A 27,321-nucleotide genomic window follows, 5' to 3' on the forward strand; every position below is an offset into this window, starting at 1 on the left:
CCCCTTGACAATTCTTTTTTTTTTTTTACATAAAGCTTTTCCAGTAGTGATATTATATATATATATATATATATATATATATATATATATATATATATATATATATATATATATATATATATATATATATATATATATATTATTTGTTTTACATAAGCATTATTTTGTCACAACATATTAATACTTATGTAAAACAAATAAAAAGTATGTATTGAGCACTCTTGCACTAACCTTGTTAAAACTTCATTGGTTGCTTCTCCTCTGAAAAATATTAACCTGGAATTATATACGGCCTTTGCTAATCGAGCCAGAGATGGCTTCTGTTGCCGGGTTTGAATCTACCAACTGGTGTTAATCGTGACACCCTGCACTGATGATTCCCGAAGGATGAAACACTTGTGTCTGTAGGTAGTTAATAATTATTATAATAAATACTTATGTCAGCCCGTTTAAGAAACTCGTTTCTTATCGTTGAGCACTTTCAGTTCAATTAAGTCAGTCAATTTAGCTCTTATGCATAGATCATCGTATAACGATTAGATCACTGTGACTGACGTAAAAAACATTTAAAAATAAAATGTTTAACTTCAATGTTATTTCTTGCGGTTAATGGTAGCCGATTGGATATGGTCTTTGCTAATCAAGCCAGAGACAGCTCGTGCTGCTGGGTTCGAATCTATCGACTAATGTTAATCGTGACACCGTGCACTGAAAATTCCTGAAAGGATGAAACACTACTGTCTGCAGGTATTTAATTCTTATAGTAAATAATTATATATACTTTTAAAGTGCTAAGAACTTTCTGGACAATCTAATATATATATATATATATATATATATATATATATATATATATATATATATATATATATATAAAAATGGGGGGGGTTAAAGCAATTGATGTATACACCTATTAAACAAATGAATAAATCTATATATATATTACTATATAGTTTTTATATCTTCATTTTCTCTCTTTACTGATTACTATCTCTCTCTCTCTCTCTCTCTCTATATATATATATATATATATATATATATATAGAGATATATATATATATATATATAGATAGATAGATAGATAGATAGAGAGAGAGAGATAGTAATCAGTAAAGAGAGAAAATGAAGATATAAAAACTATATATATATATATATATATATATATAGTTTTTATATCTTCATTTTCTCTCTTTACTGATTACTATCTCTCTCTCTCTCTCTCTCTCTCTATCTATATATATATATATATATATATATATATATATATATATATATATAGAGAGAGAGAGAGAGAGAGAGAGAGATAGTAATCAGTAAAGAGAGAAAATGAAGATATAAAAACTATATAGTAATATATATATAGATTTATTCATTTGTTTAATAGGTGTATACATCAATTGCTTTAACCCCCCCCCATTTTTATATATATATATATATATATATATATATATATATATATATATATATATATATATGAACAAATGATTAATAAAACATGTTAAAAGACATCTTGAAAAAGAGTTAAAAACATATTTAATTTTAAAAGGGAAGCACAAGATAAGTGGATAGTCCTTAATCCGCGGCGTTTCGAAGAAATACTCTCCTTCTCATCAGAGGGCAGGAATTAGCAAAATGCGGGATCGGATTTTGCATGTAAAAGTATTTAGTGAAACTACAAGTAAGTCACAGATCTTACTTGGTTAAAAAAAGGGTGAGGTAAGGGGAGTAGGATGTAAAAGAAAAATGATAAAAAGATTTCACATGATTTCACATATTATAAGCTCTATTTCCTTTTCGGTTTTATTGAGCTTTTACATTTGGTTGAGATTACCTTACTTGTAAATATTAACTCTTTAATATTTATAATATATTTTAAGTTTACCATTTTGATTACCTTGGTAAACTTATTGTAATTTATATATATATATATATATATATATATATATATATATATATATATATATATATATATATATATATAGTAATTTATATATGGCGATTAAGCTACACTGAATATTCTGCGTTTCATCCAACTATAGGATTCGTCAGGCTTATGCGCGAATTCTGTCGTTGAAGTAAATACTTAAAGTTTACGCATAAATCTATACTTTCGTATAGTAAATTTATGTGAATAAATGAAATAGTTATATATATATATATATATATATATATATATATATATATATATATATATATATATATATTAGATTATCCAGAAAGTCCTTAGCGTTTTTAAGAATAGACGTTTCTGAAGGCTCTGAACAAGCCTATAAACTGTTTACTTAAATCGCAGATAAAATTAGCATATGTTACCCATATTTTTTACATTGCTGACAAAATTTTTAAAATTTGTTTACTTTCAAAAACTCTCATTACAAGGAAACGGATTTCAACAAATTTCATGTTCGGGTAATTATGACTTTCTTTTTTTTCTTCAAAAAAAAAAAAAAAAAAAGAGAGAGAGTAAACTGCAGCTAAAATTTTCAAAGAGATTTGTGCAGTGTAAGGTGCCAATGCTATAGACGAATCAACTGTTCAGAAGTGGCTTGCAAAATTCAAAACGGAAAACTGGAAGATGACACTCACGGTGGAAAACCCTCAAAATTTGATATTAATGTTTTGAAGATAAAAACTGAAGAAAATAAAAAGATAACTATAGCATTTGCATCGGAGGTGAAAATTTAAAAAAAGACATGAACTCATGACGATTTTCATTGAATAAATATTGCTAAGAAAGGAGAAATCTTATTTCTACCCTCTGCGTGTGCCTAAAAAACGTTATTATGATTATTATTATTATTACTACTACTGCTGCTGCTGCTTTCTATTCAATTTGCTCCAAGTTAAAAAGCCAAGTTTGGAAAAATTGCAAGTTGATATTCCTTCAAAATTCAAGATATTTATTCCTAGCATCCTTATCATTCACCTCGATATTCCTTTTAATTACAATTACAGTTTAAAGTTAGAATATCTTTTTCAACATCCATCAAATCTCGGGATAAACACTGAAGATGTCAGGATTCCCATTCCAAGAACTATATCCCTCGCCTACCTTGCTGCTGCACATATTGGATGACCAAATGATTTCAATGTGAAAAGTTGGCATTTTTTCTCAAATCTTTTCCTATTCTTCCTTTCCATGTTTTACTTCACTTTCCCTGCCAATTAACCCTGCTACCTCAACTGTTCTATATCTACTACCTAAGAAATCTTATCCATTCTTTCATTGTGACCAAACCAACAGAGTCTCCTGTTTTCAAAGAATATTAAAGCTTCAGTCTAGAACCTATAAGCTTTAGTGTGAGACAAAGGAAAACTAAAGGTATTCTAAAACGTACAGCATCATAAAATCACCATCATATTCAGTTTAACACCTGTTTTATATTCTGACATGTGCTGAATGGCTTTTAGAAATCAATTTCAAAAACTATCTCTGACCAGGTCTTTATTTATCTCTTTTTCTCTCGAACCCTTCCCTTCTATCTAAATTGTTCTACACTTATATCTACTAACACAAGACTTTCATTCATTTTTTTTTTCAATGTGACCAAACCAACAAAGTTTTCTGTTCTACACACATCTCCCTGTATTGTCCAAATTGTTTACCCAGAAGTTTTAGCTGGAGACAAAAGAAAACAAAAATTATTTTTAAATGTCTTCAATCTTAAAATAAAGCACATGCTTATTACCATCATATTTGGTCCAATGTATTTTTCACATGCAGGCATGTGTTGAACGGCTTTTCAAAAGTAACTTCTAAACTAACCTATTTCTGGCCAGTTCTTTATCTTAAATCGTTCTTTATCTTAAATCATTCTTTCTCTTAAATCCTTCCTTATTCTTCGTCCGATATTTTGCTTGATTTTTCCTACCAACTGATTCTGCTACCTCAACTGTTCTACATCTGCTAATCCAAGAACTTTCATTCAATGATCTTTTATCCAAAGACTTCCATTAATTTTTTTTCAATGTGACCAAACCAACAAATTCTCCTGTTCTGCACATATCTCTCTATGCTGTCCAAATTTAATTTTCCTCTGAGGTTATCAGATCCAAGCCTGCCTTTAAGACTCACATTACACATCCATCATATCATTTCTCTCCATGCAACACATATCCTCAACCTTCACTGACCAGATTTCACTGCCCTACCTCACACTTTACACAGATAACTGATTCTTTCTTTGGTCAACAGCAGTAACGCTTTGCTAGTTAGTAATGGTATTACAAGATTATTTCAGAGTAATCAGAAAAACATATCAGTATAATAAATAAGAATTATAATCTAGATGGTAATGAAATGTAAGTTTGGAACGTGACTGTGATTATTGTGATAATTTCAAAGTTGAGACAAAAATTAAAATATAAAACTTTCGGTAGGTAGCTAATCTGTATAAGTCTTGAATTGTAAAAGTTTTGCAGATAAACAGCAAGATTCGTTCTCATGTGGACATTTCATTGGTCATTTCCTATCGCCAGTGTCTATAAATGGAACCTTCCAATTTTCATTAAGCATATCCTTTTTATTATATCAAAATATTGCAACATAAACATTTTATTGTTTTGCATTTAAGGTATGCCGATTTGAGGAAAGTGTTAAAAACAATTGTCAGAATTATGTCCTTGATCAAGAGAAAAACCGAGAAAACGGCAGAACAAAACTTGTAGCATCAACTTTTCTTCCTTCCAGATGCTGGGGAGTTGATTGCATCTGTAATTGTATCAATTGAATCTCAGCATTCTACTATATATAAATTGTAAATTATAAAAAAAATATATATTTTTTCTGAATTTTGGAGATCAAGATTGATAATTCTTATTATTTGGATTCTTCCAACCACAGTTCTCATCTTGAGCATTATTTGCATAACGATTTGGTCGATGTAACTTTCGATCTTCTTCAGGTATATCTTGTCGAACTCAAGAATCTTTCTATCAAACTCGGGAATTTGCATGGAATTTTGAATGAACCGCTTTATTGAATCCAAGAGGAGTAGGATACTCTCATTCTGTCAGTGTGGCCAAGTGGGTAAACTACTTGGTAAAACTCAGTTGTAAGTTACACTCTTCTGGAGGTAGAAGATTCAATCCTCAGTGCGAGGCGGCATTCAAAATACAATTGCGAATTACTTAGGATTTCTACCCAGTCGTGGCTGAGAGAACAAGAACATCCTATCCTCATAGATAAAATAAATGATTCTGTTCGAAATTCCATGAAGATTTTCAGAGTTCGACAAGATACACCTGAAGAATATCGTCGGTTACATCGACCGAAACGTGAAAATAATACTCAAGATGAGAAAAACAGTTTGAATAATCCAAATGATACATAAACTTTTCTTATTCGATTGTTCATTATTTCTGTAACTTCTTTCACATTTCGGGTCCAGTAAATAATAGAGCATAACCTTTGTGCCATGACCAGCTCTGCTGAAATTAATAAATTAGAAAACCGGGGCAATGCAGAGTATTTTTTATTCGTATAAAATAAATTCATAACACAAAAAACTATGCTTTCTATTTCCTGTTTATAAGAGATTTACACTAAAAGTTGTTTTCAATCAAAAACGCATGACTCTGAGTCATGCTTAGCACTCCTATTTCATGATGTCAAATTAACTTAAAAATATTTAAACAATTACTATTCTTACTTATATAAAGTTACGTATGTGTGTATGTTTATATATTTGTATGAATAGGAATTACTAAAATTAATTAACCGATCATTACAAATTTTTAACATAGCTGCATGCATAAAGGTAGATAATGAAGGCTATATTTAGTTTAATTTGGTTTCATGGAAAAAAGAAAATTCAGATGAATCTAATTTTGGGGAAAATTTAACAATAGGTATTAGATATCAATTAAAAAAAATATTCTTCAAATTTCAGTTTTTTTGGAAGTATTTAAAAGGGCATCTTACAAAACCTCCCATTTAAAAATAAAAATATTTCAGATTTGCATCAAATTTGATCCATAATCATGAAGCATCAATTAAAGGAAATTCCCTGAATTTAGATTTTTTCTTAAGGCCCCTTAAGTTTAGCCTTAAATTTTAAGTATTTTCTAGAATGAAAATCATGCAATCAATTTTGGTTAAAATTGTAATAAGGATTCTAAAATGAGGTTTAGTAGAATTATATTTTGAGTAAACTTTTTAGTCTTTTAAGTTATAGCCTATTGACCTAGAATGAATTATTTATACCAAACTGATGGTTGAATATGGTTAAATTTGTTAGTTGGTTGGTTGGGTGGTTGTTTTTGTTTTACGGCATATCAACCTTTTTCGGGTTATTTAATGCCGAATCTAAAGATTTTGAAGAAAACATTTTTAATAGAATATATTTGTTGTTTTCAAGTCGGTTTCTATTTAACACATAGTTGGAACCCAACAGGTACTACCACTCCGGGTCAGAGTGGACCTGGGAGCAATGGTAATTAAAGGGTGGCTCCACACTCCCCAAAGCCCACAAGCTGGGGCCTCACCACTGGATATAGTTTAAGGTCATATCCAGGACCCCCATTGAGGGACTTTTACCCTCTGCAGGGGGGCAATCGGTGTATTCTAATGCCCCACCGACAGGGCCGGTTAAATTCGTACTCATTTTTTAATTCAAGACTAATCCCTATTAATCCCTAACTGTGTATAGAACAGATACCATAATACTTAGTTTGCTGCATTTTATCATAACAAAGGTTGATACAAAATTTCAGTCAGATTGACCTAGTAGTTTCCAAGAAAAAGTAGAAGGCCAGACATAGAAAAAAGACAGACTTTTAATCTTTGTTTAAGGAGACATAAGTGATACAAACTGTTCTGTTCAGAAAATTACTTTTCCTCATCCTGAGAATTGGATGGATATTCTATTATATTTAAAGAAATATGTGACATTTTCTCTTATGTCTTCTTCGTATGTGTGTTTATCGCTTTTGTGTCTAAAAAAGAGGTTAAAATTAATTCCTTCTGACTTGTTCTTCCATTTTGGGATTGAGAGACGAAACAGCAGATATCAGGGTGACCTTCGTTAAAATTTTTTCAACATCTTCAGATGCATGTCGCCTTTGTCGCTTCCCAACTCCGGCTGTTTTAGAAAGTCTATTTTTTCCGCCAATTGGCCTTTGGGGCAAGATCAAAGTGTAGTATCTGTTCCGGCAGATGCTGCAAGCTATGACTAGCAAAGACCAGATGTGGGGGCAACCCCACATGTCTGACCTTTAACCAGCTCCCATTTCCCACCTCTCGGGAGCTGGTCCCCTTTTCCCCTTCCCCCTCCCTTCACTCCTCACATTAAAAATCGGCCTTGTGCCTAATTTGCTCGGTGGGGGAGCAAATAAATACCATCTGTTCCGGCAGATACTGCAAGCTATGACTAGCTATGACTAGCAAAGACCAGATGTGGGGGCAACCCCACATGTCTGACCTTTAACCAGCTCCCATTTCCCACCTCTCGGGAGCTGGTCCCCTTTTTCCCTTCCCCCTCCCTTCACTCCTCACATTAAAAATTGGCCTTGTGCCTAATTTGCTCGGTGGGGGAGCAAATAAATACCATCTGTTCCGGCAGATACTGCAAGCAAAGACCATATGTGGGGGAAACCCCACATATAAGACCTTGGTCAATGTAGGGGCAATCCTTCATACCAATTGTCACTATCCAGCTCCCCTACTCCCCGGGGAGTTGGTCCCCATTTCCCCTTCACTCCTCGCTTTAAAAATCGGCCTTGTGCCTAATTTGCTCAGTGGGAGAGCAAATAAATACCTCAAAGTGTAGTATCTGTTCTTCAGATGCTGCACTTCAATTTCTTGTTCTCTGTCAGTGGAGGAGAAATTCTTCACGACTGAGACAATTTTTATTTTTGTTCCTTTTCTCCACATTAAAAAACGACCCTGGTGTCTAACTCTGTCCCGTGGGGAGGCATTGTAAATAGAAACACATGATGTAATTTCTCTGTAATATCATTAAACACCTGACTTTCTAGCACAATTCATCTTGAGAGCTGATCTTCAAACCCTCGCATCAATCATACGAGATGCATTGGCTCTATTTTCGTTTGTCACCAGGTTGTCCTAACATGTACTTAATGTAACCCTCCCAAAATTCATACTAGTTAACATAATCTCTACTTACTGGCAGAGGGTCCAATGTATAACACATGTAACGTACATACAAGGTGTCCATAAAGTCCGTGTGCACCTTAAAAAATTATAACTTAATTTGTATTTGAAATAATCTGTAAAAAAAATTAGAAAGTAGAAAAAAAAACATTTTTAAAGGTTTTATTCACATTTAACTTTTCACATGTCCTCCATCATTAGCAATACAAAGGGTAACGCGCTTTTACAGGCCACAGAAAACATTTCCAACTGATTTACAGTAATGCCTGGAATCATATTGATTATTTTAGCTTTTAAATTTTTTAATGAACTAAGTTTGGTTGCATACACAATTGCTTTCACATGTCCCTATTAAAAAAATAATCTAACCTATATATAAATCTCACCCGTATGTTGAAATGTATGTATGTATGTATGTATGCCTAAAACTATCGTCAGAGGCGACAGATTTTCACAAGATCGGTATTGTTTTGAAGTTCAACCCTTCGGATGACAAACATCGATAAACTGGCTAAAAACATTAATTCCCTCAACTGGGCATTTTTCTACAGGGAGGGTCTTTTTTTTTTTTGTCGCCATTTTTGCAAGTCATCGTATCGGTTGTTACTTAATTTCATCATTTTTGCAAGTCATCGTATCGGTTGATACTTAATTTCGATGTTCCAAACTTTTGGTCACGTTATGGAGTAGAGGTTAGACGTCAGTTTTTTTTTCGCTTTCTCTTCTGCCTTCGCATCATGGGTTCAAGCCTGCCTACCTACTACCACTTTTTTTTTTTTTGCTCAACACACTCCTCCAAACACCCGGGCAACGCCAGGCATCCAGGTTAGTCCAATATATAAAAAGCAAAAAATGTGTGTTTGTGTGTGTGTGTGTATGTGTCTCGCAAAAACTTTTCACTCACGCAACGGATCCTCACGAGACCGGTACCGTTTTGAAGCTCGATCCTTTGAACGGCAAATATCGAAAAATTGGCCAAAAACATTCATTTCTTCACCCTCAACTGGACAGTTTTGTACAAAGAGGGGTCGCTTTTTTCGCCGACAATTTAGCATGCCATTGACACTGTTGGATTGACTACGTTTAATTTCAATGTTCTCGACTTCCGGTTGCGGGATGGAGACATTGGCCAAGACGTTACTTTTTTTTTCCTCCTTTGCGTTATGGGTTCGAACCTGTCTGCTTACTACCACTTTTTTTCGATCCCTTTCTCATAACTGCCTATTGTTGTTTTGATCCCCCCTCCCCCCGGTACTACCACTTTTTTACCCCGCCTCCCCGGGGTTCCTTACTCCACCTGGGCAACGCCAGGGAACCACGCTAGTTTCATTAATAAAGTGAGATAGTTTACTTTTTTCGCCATGGATCGAATTGATTCTAAAAAAGACTTTTTTTACTTAGAGAAAAATTATTGGAAATTTTGTGGTGAAGAATTCCATAACAATAATTAACACTAGTTACATGAAACTTAATAACATGTTTACAGATTATGTCTATTGCAAATACAAAGAAACGTGTACATTTTTTTAATGTGCATACAAACTTTATGGACACTCTGTATTTATTATTGCATTAGTCCAAGTAGCAGAGCTACCTAACGTCATTAATTTCAGTAAATGGTTCATTCCTAAGTGTACTGTTGTCATTGCTAACAGAAACCACTATTTTGATTGCTATCAATGAAATAGATACCCTGAGACCGAAGCTGCCTTTAAAACTGCCTGTAACAAGCACAAATGTGTTACAGAAAACATGAAATACTCATCTGTTGTAAATTCAGAGTTGTTGAGCAAAGGCTGGACTCTTGATAGTTTTGGAGAATAACAAGTAAGATACTGACCAAATGCAATACTTGCTTATTAATCAGTCAGAGCCATGGTCATCTCTATAACAGACTAAGAGATATAACATTTAAAATCTGTCTAGAGACAAGCTTTGGTTACTAACACCTCACCTTCATTGCCCCTAGAAATTTTCATTCTGAAAGGATTCTAACCAAGAGCAAATTCTCTAAATAAAAAATCCTGCATTGAAATAAAAATCACTCATTGCAATATGCATTTATTTTGGTTTATTCAAAGTCCTTTCCTTCATTTATTATAATTTGTCAATAATTGTTCAATTTATTGATTAGCCCATTGTGGTGCTTATTATTAAAACGCATAAAAACGTCAAACTAATCTCACAGAGGAATTTTCCACCTGCTTTTACCTATTGCATCAATCATCTTAGAAAATTTACATTGCCTCTAAGTAAAAGACCCCAGTTACAGAATAAAATTCTTGACATAGTAATCTTCACTAAAGAATGGAAATAAACATTCGAATGTTATGTCATGCAAAATTCTTATTATGTTGACAAATATTATTCCAAATTTTAGGGAACGCAAACAGATAGTTTGGTTGTTATTTAAATTAGAGAGAAAATTATTTAGTAGGATTTTTAATTAAAAATATAATTCAGTTTAATCATATTTTTTCGAGTCTTCCTTGATTATGACGTGGCAAAATGACAAACTGGCTTATCTCCCCTGTTTTATGTAAATCTTCAAAGTATGTGTGATCTTATCAATAAAAAAAAAACTAAAAACTATGATAAAACTAATTTATATTTTTCATTAAAATTCTACAATAATTTTTTGTAATAATTCGTATAGATACCTACTTTTGCCTGATGCATGAGTGTATCAAAGAGTTTTCCTGTTAATCTATTTTGAACTGTCATATTTCACCTGTACATTTTTATGGACAAGCACTAATAAGATTTTTATGTGTCACCTTCTCTTAGGTTGTCGTCAGAAACCTATCAAATTTAGTGACCTTTTAGAAAATTAACATTTTCCTTTTTTTTAGAAAGGAAAAAAAAAATACTAGAGTTTTATCATTAAATTTTAATTCTAACTAAAAAAATGTTTCGTCAATTTAAAAGCTACTAAATTAATTTGAGATTTCAAAGTATTGCAAAGTAAACAAGTCATTTTTTAATTTACTAATTAGATTAAAATGGCTAACACTTGGTCATGGCTAAAAAAAACTTTAACAAAAGCATGTACACTAATGTATTTACATATATTTTTTTTTATAGATATACTCTTAAGAATTAATTTCATCTTTGTTGTGGTGTTAATTGTTGAATAATTGACGAGGAAATCACAGGAACAATTAAATAAATATGTATTAACAAAAATACATAAAAGTGGCAATTGACCAATATATACTCTCTCTGCATGTCTGTCTCTGACTCTCTTGGTCAACCAGTTCTTGTTACTTGGAAGTGATGTCATGAAATAGTTCATTATTCTAGGTAGTAGGGGTGCATCTCCAACCCCCCCCCCAAACTTTTAGTTAATACTTCTTACATTTAGGATCGATCATTAGTGGATCAGTGACCTTTCTTTTCCAAACTGACCGTCTTAGTTCAGGTGCTGTTTGAGGAGGTTCGAGATTAAATGTATCAAAAATAGTGTCGATTGGTTCTTCTTCCAATGGTAGTGTATCACTGGTATCATAAAACTCTCTCTCTCCTGGCATGAAACGTTTACTGGGTACACAAGTGGTCAGTTGTGGTCTTCACTGTTTTGGAAAGAGTTTGTCAAAAACGGATCTCACCTTCCGTGCAAACATTGTTTAGTATGGCCGCTGTTGGGGGTGTTAGGACTAAGTGTAATCCTATACATGTGTAGGAATTGTTGAAGGGCTTCATCCATTAGGGTCCCTTGAGCCTTCTTCAGCGCTCTTTTAAGAGTGTCTACAAAACGTTCCGCTTGCCCATTTGAGCTTGGGTGATATTGGGGAGTGGTGATGTGTTTAATTTGGAATGTGTTGCAAAAACTTTTGAACTCTGCAGATGTGAACTGAGTTTCAATGTCGCTCACGATGCAGTCTACTACACCAAAACAAGCAAACAGTTCATGTAAGAAATTTATTGTTATCCCAGTTGTTGGTCTTTTACACCTTAATATCTCAGGTCACTTTTGACTACGATTAAGTAATAGTGGTCGTAAAGCAGGCCTGCAAAGTTGATATGAATTCTAGACCACGGTTGATCAATCTTCGGCTAGTGTTTGATTGTAAGGGCGGTACTTTTGCACCAAGGATGCAACTTGTGCAAGAGTCTATCATTTCTATTATGTCTTTGTCCATGTTAGACCAGTAGACGTAGCTTCTCATTAAGCTCTTCATTCGGATTTTTCCAGGGTGTCCAGAATGAAAATCCCGTAGAATTCGTTCCTCGAGAATTTTGAAATCACCACTCTTTTGCCATATAGTAAAACCTCATTGCAAAACAAGAATACTTCAGGAACATTGTCGTCCTTATATCAACAACCTCGCAGCATTTAAAAAGCATTCACACAAGGCAAAAAGTAGTTTGAGATAAAGAAATAGAAACACTTAAAGAGATGATATTCTTGAAATGTTATGGTATTCTGGCTTTACAAATATGACTCTAGTGATGTAAGAGTCTTCCTTCTTACAAGAAAGTATATTTCTGCATTGTTATTAACCTTCGATAAATTATCTGTTCCTCCTCTATATTATAAAAGTAGATAAAATACTTATCCACAGGCAGGTGTTTTGCTATATTTATGACTCATTAATGTGGCTGACTATACAAAAATTTGAACCTACAACTACAGAGCCAGTAGTTATGATATATGCATATACCGTTATACTATGAATGCTTTAACTGAAATTACATACTAGTTTATTACTTAAAATTTAGGCCATAATATTTTTGCTGTTATTCTCTTAGCTATAAATTTATTGGTATGAAGTGATATTCCCAGAGCTCCCCTAGAGCTTTCTGGAGAGTTTTATCCCTTTATATAATACAGTATCCCCCGACATTTAGGGATGTGTACAATGGTATATATATATATATATATATATATATATATATATATATATATATATATATATATATAAGTATAAATATATCCACACACACATTTGTAATTTATTTTGTAGATAAAAAAATGTTATCAACGGATGCATATTGTGCCGTATCTGCAGCTCATCAGCTTGGCGGACTATACCAGAATATGAACCCATGATCACAAATACACAATATCTCAACAAAATTACATACCTTTTTATACTTTAATGTTACTGTAGCGATTTCTTTTGAGGTCCAAATTTATTTTTAGAATTTCTTTTACAGAAATTATAATAATGACATGAAAATGTAAAAAAACAATATTTTGATAATATAATGCCATTGCGTTAGTAAATTTTAAAAAATATTAAAAACAAAAATAATTATGTATAATTAATGTGGAAGTGAGACAGGTGTGTGTACACTCATATGCAGACACACGTAAATTCATATAGTATCCCTAATGATGGAGGTCTGGACAGAGCTGAAAGGGAGAAACAGACCAAATATCAAGGTCTCATGTATGATATGAAAAGAAACTGGAATCTTAGGGAGATATCAATCATACCAGTTATTATAGGTGCTACAGGGCTTATGAAGAAGAACCTGAAGTCCTACCTAACTAATATTCTTGGTGAACCAAGTGAGTGCAAGAGAGATCCAGACAATTGTACTTAAGGGAACAGTGAGGATACTAAAAAGAGCTCCCGGTTGGTTTCAATAAAAAGCAGAATTTGAAGAATTCAAGAGAAGGAATATATAATTGCACACAATTACTTTCCTGTGATTTTGAAAACCATAAAATTATTAGATATTGATTTTTTTTTTTACATTATTAAATTCAATTTTTACCGTATCTTTTGTTTATTAAATAGGTAGGTAAAACTACAGAATAGTTAAAAAAAAGAAAAAAAAAACACCTCCTTCCCATGTTAAAAATGGATTTCGAAATAACATTATTTCAGCATGGTCTTTTCTCTGCAAGAGTACCATTTTTTTTTTAATTTGTTTGAATAATTCTGATTAATTTCCTCTTAACGCTGCCAAAGATTCTGTGTTTCCCATGTCCAGATAAACAAGTGAATTATAATGCTTGACTTTGAACTTTAATCATAACCAGAAACTGACAGTTTAAATACTTCAAAATCTCCTTCAAACATCATTTCATTGTAACAGGTTGTTTTCTTTTTGTTTTGTATGCGTTAATTAATAAGAGCCCCGATTTATACCTTGGAAAAATGCTTATTTTTGCTATGTCTATGCTGGTTATCTCCCTTAGATTTGAGTTTCTGTTTACATAAGCGCCAAAAAAATGGGGTTGCTATCAATTTTTCCTGTTGAATTCCAAAACAACCCCCATAGCGGACAATATTTTCTCAGTAAAATTCGGTCATGAGCCATGACAACAGCTGGAATATAACGCCACAACATGAAAACCAAATTCCAGAGCCGTAATTAATGTAGACTAAAATCAAGTTTCGTCCGTCTTTGTTTACATTCTTGGTCAGCTGATCGTTTTGCTTCACGATGAATGCCCAGGAAAAGTCATTTCTGATTACCAGGTTAAAAATATGCAAACGAACTTAGCTGATTTTCAGAATGACAGAATATTTTAAAATTGGTAAACATTGATCAGAAATGACTTTTCCAGGACATTCATCGCGAAGGCAAAGCGATCAATCAACTGACAAAGAATGTAAACATACATGGACGGAAGTTGATTTTAAAAGTTAAAGTGTATATGTTAGTTGAGTAAGAGGGGATTCATTTTATTTACCTCCTTTTCGGGAGGTTAGACACAAGGTCAAGAGTGGGTTTTAAAGTGTTTCTGTGGAACGAACTAGATTCGATCATAGCACGCCCAGGTTGTCAGTCCGTGTCGTTTACCACTTATTCAATGCAGGTGCAAGGTATTTCACATCGACCTGAATGTTTCCGGTTGCGACTTACAGAACAGACCGAAAATAGTCGGGCCGTCGTCGAATAGCTATCAGTACCGATATTAAATGAAACAGCTTGTTACCCCTCTGACTTAAGGTTAGGATCAATAAAAAAAAACTAAGGGAAGTAATTTAAAAAAAAAAAAAAAAAAGAAATGACTTACCCATTATCACTAATCCCAAGTTTGTGGGGTCTTGCCACTCTGACTTAGGGTTACTGGTTTGGTTAGATTAGTCATTCTTGTTACTTTTCAGGCACTACCCCGCTTCAATAATTGTCTTGGATAGTTGTAATTTTTGTTCGTTATCGTTTGCCGTTTACCACAGCTTTGAACAAAATCTACTTTTTAAATAAAATAATTTAAAAACAGTTCTGGAACGTTAAAAGTATATAGGCCTGTAGAAATACCTTCGTTAATAATGGCTGAATTTCCGTAATTTTATGGCGAACAACATTACACGCGCGTGCGCACAAACTCACACACACACACACACACACACACACACACACATAGTAAGTTATAAAAATACATATGACAATTAATCTACAAAGAATATTCTGCGTTTCATTCTCGTGAGAATTCATCAAGCTTAAGCTACACAGAATCTTCCGCGTTTCATTCTCGTGAGAATTCGTCAGGCATAAGCCTCACGAGAATAAACGCGGAATATTCTGTGTAGCTTAATTGCCATAACATCGCATTTTATAACTTACTACCTAGCTCTACCTATGTATTGAGCAGTAGCAGAGTAGCAGCACTGCTACTCAGTAGCAGTTAGCACTGTTGAAGTAAATACTGAAAATTTACGCATAAAATTATATTTTCGTATATTAATTTGAGATTAAATGTAGTCATATATATATATATATATATATATATATATATATATATATATATATATATATATATATATATATATACACCACCAAAGTGTTTTTTCTTCATATTTCATACACAAAGCGCCAATACGTCGTTCATGCCATAATCTAAAAAGAAAAACAATTGCTGAGCTATTGTATATGGTCTTTCTGATAAAATTACATGTGTCGGGAATCGAAATGTTTACCAAAAAAAAAAAGTATGTATTCTTACCCCAGCTTCCTAAAAGAGCTTGTTGTGAACTGACGGACATCTTTCGCGTTGTCAGTGGCGATCCGCAAAATGTATCATCCGTTTAGAGAATGTTGCTTTTGTTTCTTGTTTGTTGTTCTCCAAAAAACAAAAAATGCAAAGTTGAAGTTTGCGATGCAATTTTCATTAAATTGGTAAAAGTTCCATCGCTTCAAGATAATCCGTCGAAAAATAAAACCTCAGCAAATCATGATATTTTTTTATACTTGAATCCCATTAAAATGTTTGGATTTCTTTTTTGCGTTAATTGAAAACAAGATTAAAATTTTTATGGGAGGAAAATTAATAAAATTATTTTATTAGGATTTAAAACTTGAAAATAAATATTAAAGCTTGAAAGAAAAGGAAAATATTTCCCCTTGGTAAACTAATTTTTTTAATAATGTAAAAATATAGGTAAAAATAAACGGAATTAATTAATTATTAAAATAAATAATTGCAATATTACAATTATAGATTTTTAAAAATATTAAGATAACTTACTAAAATGTTTGATTAAAAATATAAAATGTTGAAAGATGTAAAACAAATGAAAATAATTATTTTTATTTTTTCATAAAAAATATAAAATTTACTCGTGAAAAATGTGACGTGAAAATATTATTCGATGAAATAATTGAAATGTTAATTTGTTAAAAAAAAAAAGAAAAAGATTTTAAATAAAAAGAAAAAGAAAATTATTTGTTTTTAAAAAATTGTAACATTTTAAAAATAACTAAATTAAAAATAAATGAATATCAAATATTGAAGAAAGCGGAAAAATGGTGCAATTATCGGGGGGGGGGAGATGTAAAAAGTTGCCAAAGAAGCTGTCCTAAAACGCTAGAATGGCTCAGAAATGAAAGATCATTTCATGTTAAATTTTTAGACGAAATTTATTCCCTGCTCAACATTCTACAATAATTATTTTTGTTTTGCTTTTTCTGTTTCGGCTAAATTTTTCAAGATGTTCAAACGTAATCGCCTAAAAAGGTAGAATCTCATATGGGGATGGGGTAAAGAAAGGTGTTAGTCTACAATAATACCGATAAATCTTATAAAAACATCAATTAAAATATAATCATTTAATAAAATAAAACACAAAATAATTATCGAGAAAATAGATAAAATCAAGTCGAACCGATAAATTAAGATTATCAAAAAAATCTATAAAAGTTACAAAAGTTTTTTTATAAAATTAATGCATCGCGTTTGTTTGTTTACGTTAAGTTTTGTTGTGAAAATATTCAAATGGAAGTTCTTTGGGAAGAAAAAAGTAATTTAATATAAAAAAAAATTAAAATTAATGGTTAATTTAAAAAGTAAAAATAATTATGATTTACTTGCTCGCATCTAAAAATAACGACGAAATGTTTGTTTTGTTGATACGTGTCTTAAAAAAAAGGGCAAAGCCAAAAAACTGTGTCAAACTCTCGAAATTGTTGACCTCTTCCGAAATTGTTGCCACAAAAATGGTTAAGTTGATAATAAATAATATTAAGTTGATAAATAATACGGCTGCATGTTGAAAATAAGGAGGCAAATCAATGAAGACTCGAGGGTGGCGAATCGAAGGATCACAATAACAAATAACGGCCCGCGTGATCAGCAGTGGAACAGGCGAAAAAAGTAGTTTTATGTGAATTTCCACAAGTATCTTTCAAAAGATTGTTTTGGTAGAAATGGTCCGCTACTGCAGCCTCTGTCAAAGAGAGGATAACTAGGGGGGATGGGGGGGGGTAAACGGGGGGGACTGATTTGTTTTGAGAGAGAGAGAGAGAGAGAGAGAGAGAGAGAGAGAGGTTTTGAGGTCGCTTAAGAAGTTTACTGCTCCTCTTCCCTTCTCGAGTTTCCTAGTTTATGCAAGCACAAGCACCATCTGAGCGATTGAAGTCGAAGTTTTTCAGTCGCCCCCCCCCCCTCCTAAGTTTCTTATTGTCAGCAGAGTTCTCTTTACCTACTTTTAAGTGTACAAAGACGCAACCACATGATATATATATATATATATATATATATATATATATATATATATATATATATATATAAAGAGAGGGGGGAGACAGAGAGAGAGAGAGAGAGGGGGGGGGCCAAAGCCATGTATTGGTAGATTTATTTGCTGATAAAGAAAACACATCAATTGGGGAAGTGCTATATACTCTTTATGCCTCGGTATTTCGAAGCCTAATACTTCTCATCAGCAGAGGGGGTATGGGACTAGGTGCAAACAGTTCAATGCGATATATATATATATATATATATATATATATATATATATATATATATATATACTGGATTATCTGTGACCCGATGGTTGGTTCAGTATATGTTATAGTTAGGCACGGCCAAAAATGGTAAAAAAAAAAAAAAACAAGTTTTGTTTTTTTTAAACAAATTAAAATCTATTAAAATCCATTATTCTTGAGCAACTTTTTTTCAAAAAGATAAAATCCATAATTTTATCATATGAAAATCAGAATAATATAGAACTTTTTCTCCTATTTTTAATAGAATTTAAAATTTTCAAAAACAAAAACAAAAAAACTCCATTCACCACCATTTTTGTCTCTATTTTTCTAAAAGGTTTTTGAATCAATTTTGTGTGTGTGTGTGTGTGTGTGTGTGTGTGTGTGTGTGTGTGTGTGTGTGTGTGTGTGTGTGTGTGTGTGTAAATAAGATTTATGATAATTTGCTATAAGAATATGCAAAAATATAAGTACCTGAATTTCAAATAATTCCATCTTTTATCTCAGTTTATAGATTTCGCGTGGCGGAATTAAAAAATCCAAAATTTAATGATAGTTTTGAAGAAACTGTGGTAGCCTTTACATGAATAAATGAAGTCATTTAGTCCTGTAAATTTCCATGTATTTTTAACGTTTATTTTGACGATTAAGTGAAGAATGTAATACCAGTTTACAAGAATTCTTGCAAAAGAACTGACCCATTAATTATCGCCCGATTAGCCTCCTCCCGCTTTTCGCCAAAATATTTGAGTTCATAATTAACCAAGCTCTAGTCTATCACTTAAACTTCTAACTGACCAACAATATGGATTCTACAGCAAATATCCTAACTGTAATCTCTGAACGTATATACCATACACTGGACAAAGCAGGAGAAAGTAGAGCAGTTATCCTAGATATATCTAAGGCTTTTGAAAGGTATGACATGATGGTCTTTTCAGAAAAATTAGATCATACAGTGTCACTGGACGAATACTAAACATAATTAAATCCTTCTTAGATAAGAGAAGAATCCAGGTTGTCCTCAACGGTCGTACAATATGATATAAATGCAGATGTACCTCAGGGTCTATACTTGGACCTTTATTATTCTTGATATTCATAAATGACCTCCCTGATAAAATTGCCTCTGAGATGGGTATATTTGCTGATGACACCATATTCTATAACAAGCATGAGGGGAAAACAAATGAACACATACCTAAGAAAATGGCAGAAACACTAGAGGAAGACCTCCAATCTGTAGTGGAATGGGGACAAAAATGGATGGTCACATTCAATGCTGCCAAGACTAGTTTCCATCAATAATTACAAGAAACCTTCTCAATCACGAATAGCTATGGCTAAAGATACATTACCTGAAAGTACTTTGTTCAAACTCCTTGGTTTGGTTCACAGAGACATGAGTTGGAACAGATACATTGAGAGCATTGCCAGGGCCACTGCGAAAAAGGTGGGCTCTCTTTACCATGCTAGAAAGTTACTTATGATTGAAAGTATCCTGTATCTCTACAAGGCCACTATTCGCCTGTGTATGGAGTATTGTTGTCATATTTGAACTGGTGCATCTGCTGTTGTCATATTTGAACTGGTGCATCTGCTACTAGTCTCTAGCTGCTGGCCAGGGTTCAAAAGAAAGTCACCAACCTGAAATGTCATCTAAGCTTCAGCCTTTGTCCCATCGACGAAATGTTGCATCTCTGCCTGTTCTACAAGTATTTTAATGGTGAATGCTCTGATAAACTACAAGCCTTTTGCCCCCTCGACGTAAATAACCCCAACAAACTTGATAATCAGCAAAATTCCACCCCTACACAGTAGAAATCCCTAGATGTAAGAAAGTCTTCTACTCTAATAGTTTCTTCCCCAGAACTGCTAGACTTTGGAACTCCCTTCCGGGTTCCTGCTTTCCCAACTGTACTGACATGCAGAAGTTCAAGTGTAATGTGAATAGACATCTTGCTGTTCAACTCCCTACAACTTATGTCCCCGATAGTAGCCCTGTGGCACTGTGCCTTGTTTTGAGTGGAAATGGAATAAATAAAAAAACAAGGAATCAACATTACAAAGATTTAATTCTTTTTTCATAAGCGATATATATTTGTTGCCTACATAACCCCGAAGTTAAGCAAGATGAGGCTGTCCAATACCAGATGGGTGACCATTTTGGGAATGCTAGGCGCCGTATGTGTTGGAGACAACTCCTGCATCTAGTATCACGCTTGGTCATCTTGACCCTGTCTTGCTATCAGGACCAAGTGTTTGTGAATAAGAGAGTGTGGTAGATGCAAAAGTTCCCCACCCTTTAAATTAGGTCAAGCGCAAGTCACAGCAAAAATGAAAAGGGGAGATAATAACTGTTTGTAAATACAACAACTGTTTGTAGGCCTTTATGGTCTACCATAAGTGAGGAAATATCACGTAACAACAAATTGCCGAAAGAAATTATCACATTTTAAGCAAAATGCGCAATTATTTATTGATTTTTTTTTCTTTTTTGGTATTGATTCTTCAAAGCATTTCCTATTTAATGGTATATTAACAATATTGGGTTCACTAAAGGAAAATTATTAATTTATTTTTCAAAAATTTAAAAGTAATGCTTTTCGTTTATATTTATATATATATATAGGTTCCCAATTTCGAATCTCGCCAAATTCAGTCACTCTAATGAGTCATATACAACGAAACACGTGTCAGTGGATAATTATATTTTAAAAACAATACATATGCAACTCCCCATTTGGGGATACCAAACTGGTCTAAGGAAAATTATTCCCAACTTGCATTTAGGTAAAAATTTTCGTATAAATAACTGAATTCATTCAAAAAGTATCGCTAATAAGAACAAATAAACAATATCTATATAAAACGTGATATATTCAGTAGTCGTGCGAGATAGCCCAGTGGCTTATCATGGGCTCCCAATTTTGATTCTCGCTAGATTCAGCCAATCTGATGAGTCGTAGATGACGAAACACGTGTAATTGGATAATTATATTTTAAAAACTATATATATATATATATATATATATATATATATATATATATATATTGCTAATCTGAAAGGATAATTATTATTAACATATTCTACGAATTTCACACTTTAAAACACAATGGGTGAAAAATAAAACACATTCAAAATTCGGATTTTCAATCTTAAAGTCTGATATGTGCACAGTTGCTTTTTCGTTGTTGTTGTTGTTGTTGTTGTTGATGTTGTTGTTGTTGTTGTTGTTGTTTTATCTACAATCCTCATCCTCCCCAAAATACGATATATTTTGTTCAGTTTCGGCTGATTATTTTAAGCATATTTGTAACCACAACTAAAGAAGGGGGAGTAGACAATATATATATATATAAAAACATTGATTAATAAAAAAAAGTACACCTTTATAAAGTTTATTCTTCACTTAATAATTGGTGAAAATTTTGTATTGATTGGATAGTTTTTGGTAGATTTTTAAAGACAGATTGTGTCAATAAACACTTACTCCCTCCTTCCGTTTTGGCCGTGCCTAGTTATAGCTATCTATGGAATAATGAGTATACAGAATTAATGTATAAACGCGCACAAATTGAATGCAGTTGGACACAAAACAAACATGGCAACCAGTGAAAGCAATAAGCAGTTTTGCGCGTGCAAAAATAATTATGCACATGTGCATAAAAACAAACATGGTGACTAGTGAAAACAATACGGAATGTATTGGATAATAAAGGTCTTAACATCATTGCCCTCATTGCCATAATTTTAGTTTAATTTAACGTTTCCGGAATTAATAAATGTTAATTTTGGTAAATTTATTCTTTCCCTTTCTGGAAGCAATCGTTCGGCCATATAATGATGTCTCCCCTAGATTTGGATAGCAAGTGCGTGAAAAAAAATGGCGTCTCTAATTTCGGCAATAAAGGGTAGAAGCACCATTTTATGTCCTTTGGAAAATAAATATTTAAAATAAAGTGGAGTACTCCTTGGGCGTTGAGTTCCATTGCGACCAGCAGAATTATTTAATGGTCGCTCCCTTAACCCCCCCCCCTTAGTCAAGGCTAACGCATGCACACGTAACATTTATCATTTATTTACTTATGTTGCCTTTTGCAATTTTACAAACATTATTTATTTACGTTGGCTTAACTCTTTTCATGAATACAAAAAATAACTAAACCTGAATTTGTCACTTTTACAAAAATTTATTTTTTTACGCTGGCTTAATATTTTCATGAATATTGGAAAAAAAAGTTTTACTCTTTATGAATATTAAAAAAAAAAGTTACTAAATTAATAATTTCTCACTTTTACAAATATTTGTAATTCATGTATTTACTTACGTTGGCTTAACTCTTTTCATAAATATTTTAAAAAAAATAACTAAACCATGTATTGATAATTTCTCACTTTTACAGACATTTTTAATTTACATGAGTGGATAATTTTTTGGGTAAATATTTACATTTAGGTCCACCTCCACAATTTTCTTTTTTAGGTAGAGTTCAGTTACTCTTACAATTTCTGGAATGATGGAGATTTTCCTAAGATTTCAGTTTCTTTCCATGTTGTATATATGACTACTTCATATAATCACATAAATTAATATACGAAAATATAATTTTATGTGTAAATTTTCAGTATTTACTTCAACAGTGCTCAATTCATAGGTAGAGCTAGGTAGCAAGTTATAAAAATATATATGGCAATTAAGCTACACAGAATATTCTGTGTTTCAGTCGTGTGAGAATTTGTCAGGCTTATGCATAAGCCTGACAACAAATTCTCACGAGAATGAAATGCGGAATATTATTCTGTGTGGCTTAATTGCTATATACATATTTATAAGTTACTATATATATATATATATATATATATATATATATATATATATATATATATATATATATATATATCAGCAATCAAATAGCATAACAGCGAGAAGTGTTGACTGCCGCCTACACAATCGTTTCAATCCTGGCTTGTGACAGTTGCTGGTCTAGCCACACTGATGAGCTGTGATACAGTGAAACAGTACTGTACATGGATGACTATATATATATATATATATATATACATATATAGTCATCCATGTACAGTACTGTTTCACTGTATATATATATATATATATATATATATATATATATATATATAATTAAAAGATGAGGAATAAAAATTACATAAAACTTTATTGTTTCATCAGATCAATGAATGAGTCTTCACAATAGTCCATTGCTTGGTGCACTTTTGCCTTGTTCCACTGCACCATGGCCATCAATGGACTCAACCCCTTTGGAGGTCCTACTCTTTCTGCCAGGTTTAACATGAGCCAGCCATTAAAAGCATTGCACTTAGTATCAGTAAATTCCAAGTGGCCTTGTTTGAGTCGTCAATGAGTGGTATCCATATAAACAAGGAGTAGAAAAGTATAATACTTTCGTACCATATTTTTACAATTAGAAATAATCCTGATTTAAATCCTTAATTTATAGAATTGAAAATTTATTTCATTATGAATTGATTACAATTTCGTGGAGGATTTTATAAAATTAAATATTATAAAACAACATATATAAAATTGAAATACTAAACGATCACACGAATTTTTTTTTACACGGGAGTCACCAGTTATTAAGGCCTGGAAGCCATTCGAGAATAAGGATTAATACATGTAAGGTGGTCAGTGAGATAATAGTGCAATAATCAATAGTAAATTGAATAGAATTTGATTATTTAAGGAAACGGCTCCACAAGAATTTGTTTACATTGAACTTTAAAACGACTATGCTGTAGTCAGCTGGAAAGCAGCCCTGTTGTACAAAATTTCACAGGCGGGCAGTTCTAGGAAAGAAACTTTTTTTATGGAATTGACGTTTAGATTTAGGCACAGATAGAGTCGGAGAAATAATTGGCAATGGTTGTAGCTAGACGAGTGCTTGTTGTGAATGTTTTGCAAAAGGAATCATAGATTTAAGCATTAAAAAAAATCCATTCAAGGATACAAAAGAGTTCATAATATATAGATACACGTGGACCCTTTTGATAATTGCAAAATGTTGGACAGCCAAACACTTCCAAACCAAAGCAAATTTTATTTTTTTAAATGATCAAAATTCATTCACATTTTTTTTTCTTTCTCTCATTTTCTCTTTCTTCAATCTCTCTTCTTCTCTTTCTTTCTCCTCCTTTTCGCTTTCTCCCCTTTTCTTTCCTTTCAATCATTTTTTATTTTATTCTCTAGCATTTTCTTTTCTCCCTCTTTCATTATACTCTCTCTCTCTCTCTCTCTTTTATTCTTCTTCTTCTCTCCACCAGAACAATAATCTATTGCCTCCTATGACAAGGTATTATTATAAATATAAAGACACAAAAAGACATTGTAAAGAAAATGCCACAAATATGTAATTTTAGGCAGATAATTATTGCATTGCATCTCAGGACAAAACCTCAAACAGGTCATGGGTGTTGCAAGTTCAGATATCAAGTGTTATAATATTCTCATTAAATGTTAATTCAAACAAAATCTATTAGTTTACATTATGCAACTTGAATCTTTTACTTAGAGGCAATGTGAATTTTCCAAGATAATCGATGCAGCAGTTAAAAACAGGAAAATTTTCCCTGTGAGATTATTTTGATGTTTTTATGCGTTTTAATAATAAACACCTCAATCAGCTAATCGATAAATTTGACAATTATTTACAAATTTCAATAAATAAAGGAAAGGACAAGTCACTTTGATTAAATAAAGGCAAATGCATATTTCAATGAATGTTTTTTTTAATGCAGGTTTTTTTATTCAGAGAATTTGTAAAATTAGGAAAAATTATTGTAGAATTTTAATTAAAAATATAAATCAGTTTTCATCAATATGACTACACATACTTTGAAGATTTATATAAAACAGTTATGCCAAGTCATAATTAGGACTATGACAAGAGACTATTCTTTTCATTATGTTGACTCTCGAGTATATATCAGTTAATATCTTATATGTTTTTATATAGAGTGATGTGGTTCTCGGTTGATTAACTGTGTCTGTGTCGGATATATACTCAAGAGTCAAAACAATGATAAAATCTCATAGTCAATAATCAATGGAGACTCAAAAAATACAAATAAACTGAATTATATTTTTAAATAAAAATTCTACTCACTAATTTTCTATAATTTAAATAACAACCAAACTATCTGTTTGCATTCCCTAAAATTTGGAATAATATTTGTCAACACAATAAGAATTTTGTATAACAACATTTGAATCTTTATTTCCGTTCTTTAGTGAAGATTATTATGGCAAGAATTTTATTCTGTAACTGGAGTCTTTTACTTAGAGGCAATGTAAATTTTCTAAGATGATTGATGCAATAGTTAAAAGCAGGTGGAAAATTCCTTTTTGAGATTAGTTTGACGTTTTTATGCGTTTTATAAGCACCACAATGGGCTAATCAATAAATTGAACAATTATTGACAAATTCCAATGAATGAAGGAAGGTACATAACTTTGAATAAACCAAAATAAATGCATATTGCAATGAGTGATTTTTATTTCAATGTGGGATTTTTAAAGAAGAATTTGTACTCGCTCTGTCAGCCATAATTGGGTAGAAGTCCTAAGTAATTCGCAGGGAACATGGTACAATAGATAAAATACTTGGTAAGATTCAATTGTAAGTTACACTCTTCTGGAGGATGAAGGTTCAATCTTTAGTGCGGACAACACTTAAAATATTATTCTGAATTATTTAGAACTTCAAGTCATATTAATAATATTGTAAGTCAACCTAATAAATTTATCCAGATTTGTTTATACAACTATTTGTTTGTGTCATCTTGTCATTACCTCTATTCCACTCCACTCATGCCGCCTCCCTCTCTTCATTTTCTATAAGTTCTATTTTCCCATCAATAGGATTTCTTATGTGTGTGCGTTTTTAATCTTAATTTATATTGACCCACGATTACCTACTTATTAGTATGGTTAATCATAACGTTTTGTCATTGGTTGATGAGTTTTTATTTGAGTTGCATTTAATTCTATAGTTGTAAATTCTGGTATGAATTAGATTCAGACTGGCATCGATCAAACATTCATAAAATTTACTTATTCTAAGTATTTAATATCTATTTTGCAAATTGACATTTTCTTAAGTTAATTGTTTTCTCCTAAGATATTTAATTATTTTTATGTTCTTATGGTGACTCGATTTACTATTAAAGACTTTGAGTGTTTGGCTTTCTTTCAGTTATTTTTAATTCATATTAATTGACCATACCAACTATTAATTATTATTTCACAACTTATACTGTACATCTTAAATCACAGTTTCCTTGTATTAATTGTATCTAAAATTCAATATGTATATATATGTATGGCTTTCCGTTAAAGATATTCAGCTTGCGTACAGTTATATTAAATGGATTTAATCTTTTTTTATTTTACCTATGGTATATCAGCGTTTATCAATTTATGAAGTCATTTATCATTAATAAATTATGGTTATCAGTGCCTTATATGTTTATAATACTTATTCCATCCATCCATTTTAATCCTCTCATAATATTCTTCATCATTTCAATTGGCAATATGTCTATTTCTTTAACCTTTATCCTCGAGTGGCTTTGATCTTGAAAATTTGTGACCCATTAATAGAAAAAAATAGTTTATATATCATAAATGTTAAACATTATATCTATACTATATCTGTGGTGTGTCTGTCTGTTTGGAAAAAATACCCTATTTTTAGATCAAATAAAACGCTGTCAACAAGTAAAATGGGTATTAAACTAATGATGATGATGATGATGATGATGATGATGATGATGATGATGATGAACCTTAGATTTACCTCCTAACTTTCGCTTTCCTTATTTTGTCTTTTAGTCCTCACATTCTATAAGCGATGTTTCTGATAAAGGAGGTAAAATTGCTGTTTTCTGTCTCGGAACCTATCCACTGACTAGTTTTTGACTTTATAGTTTGTTTGTTTTTTGGGTTTGTTTTTAGCTTCTTACATCAAGTGGCTTCATGATTTGTCTGGAGCGTTTT

General features: G+C 32.1%; 1 protein-coding gene across 7 annotated transcripts in view; it reads right to left on the bottom strand.

The window, feature by feature from the left end:
* LOC145256429 (uncharacterized) overlaps positions 1-27,321 on the bottom strand; it is a 160,268-nt gene that overhangs the window by 58,188 nt on the left and 74,759 nt on the right. Inside the window, exon 2 of one of the 7 annotated variants that reach the window (XM_080115321.1) lies at positions 16,023-16,139. The exons of 4 other annotated variants lie outside the window; for them this stretch is intronic. In XM_080115321.1, the coding sequence (XP_079971447.1) occupies positions 16,023-16,062 (40 nt within the window). In that variant the 5' untranslated portion in view covers positions 16,063-16,139. Of the gene's footprint in view, positions 1-15,092; positions 15,112-16,022; positions 17,758-27,321 lie in introns of those variants that run through there. 2 more of the 7 variants (XM_080115320.1, XM_080115323.1) reach the window with 2 other exon arrangements.

The sequence above is a fragment of the Euprymna scolopes genome, chromosome 32 (assembly GCF_053919585.1).
Source record: "Euprymna scolopes isolate OS-2025 chromosome 32, ASM5391958v1, whole genome shotgun sequence".
Taxonomy (NCBI): Eukaryota; Metazoa; Mollusca; class Cephalopoda; order Sepiida; family Sepiolidae; genus Euprymna; species Euprymna scolopes.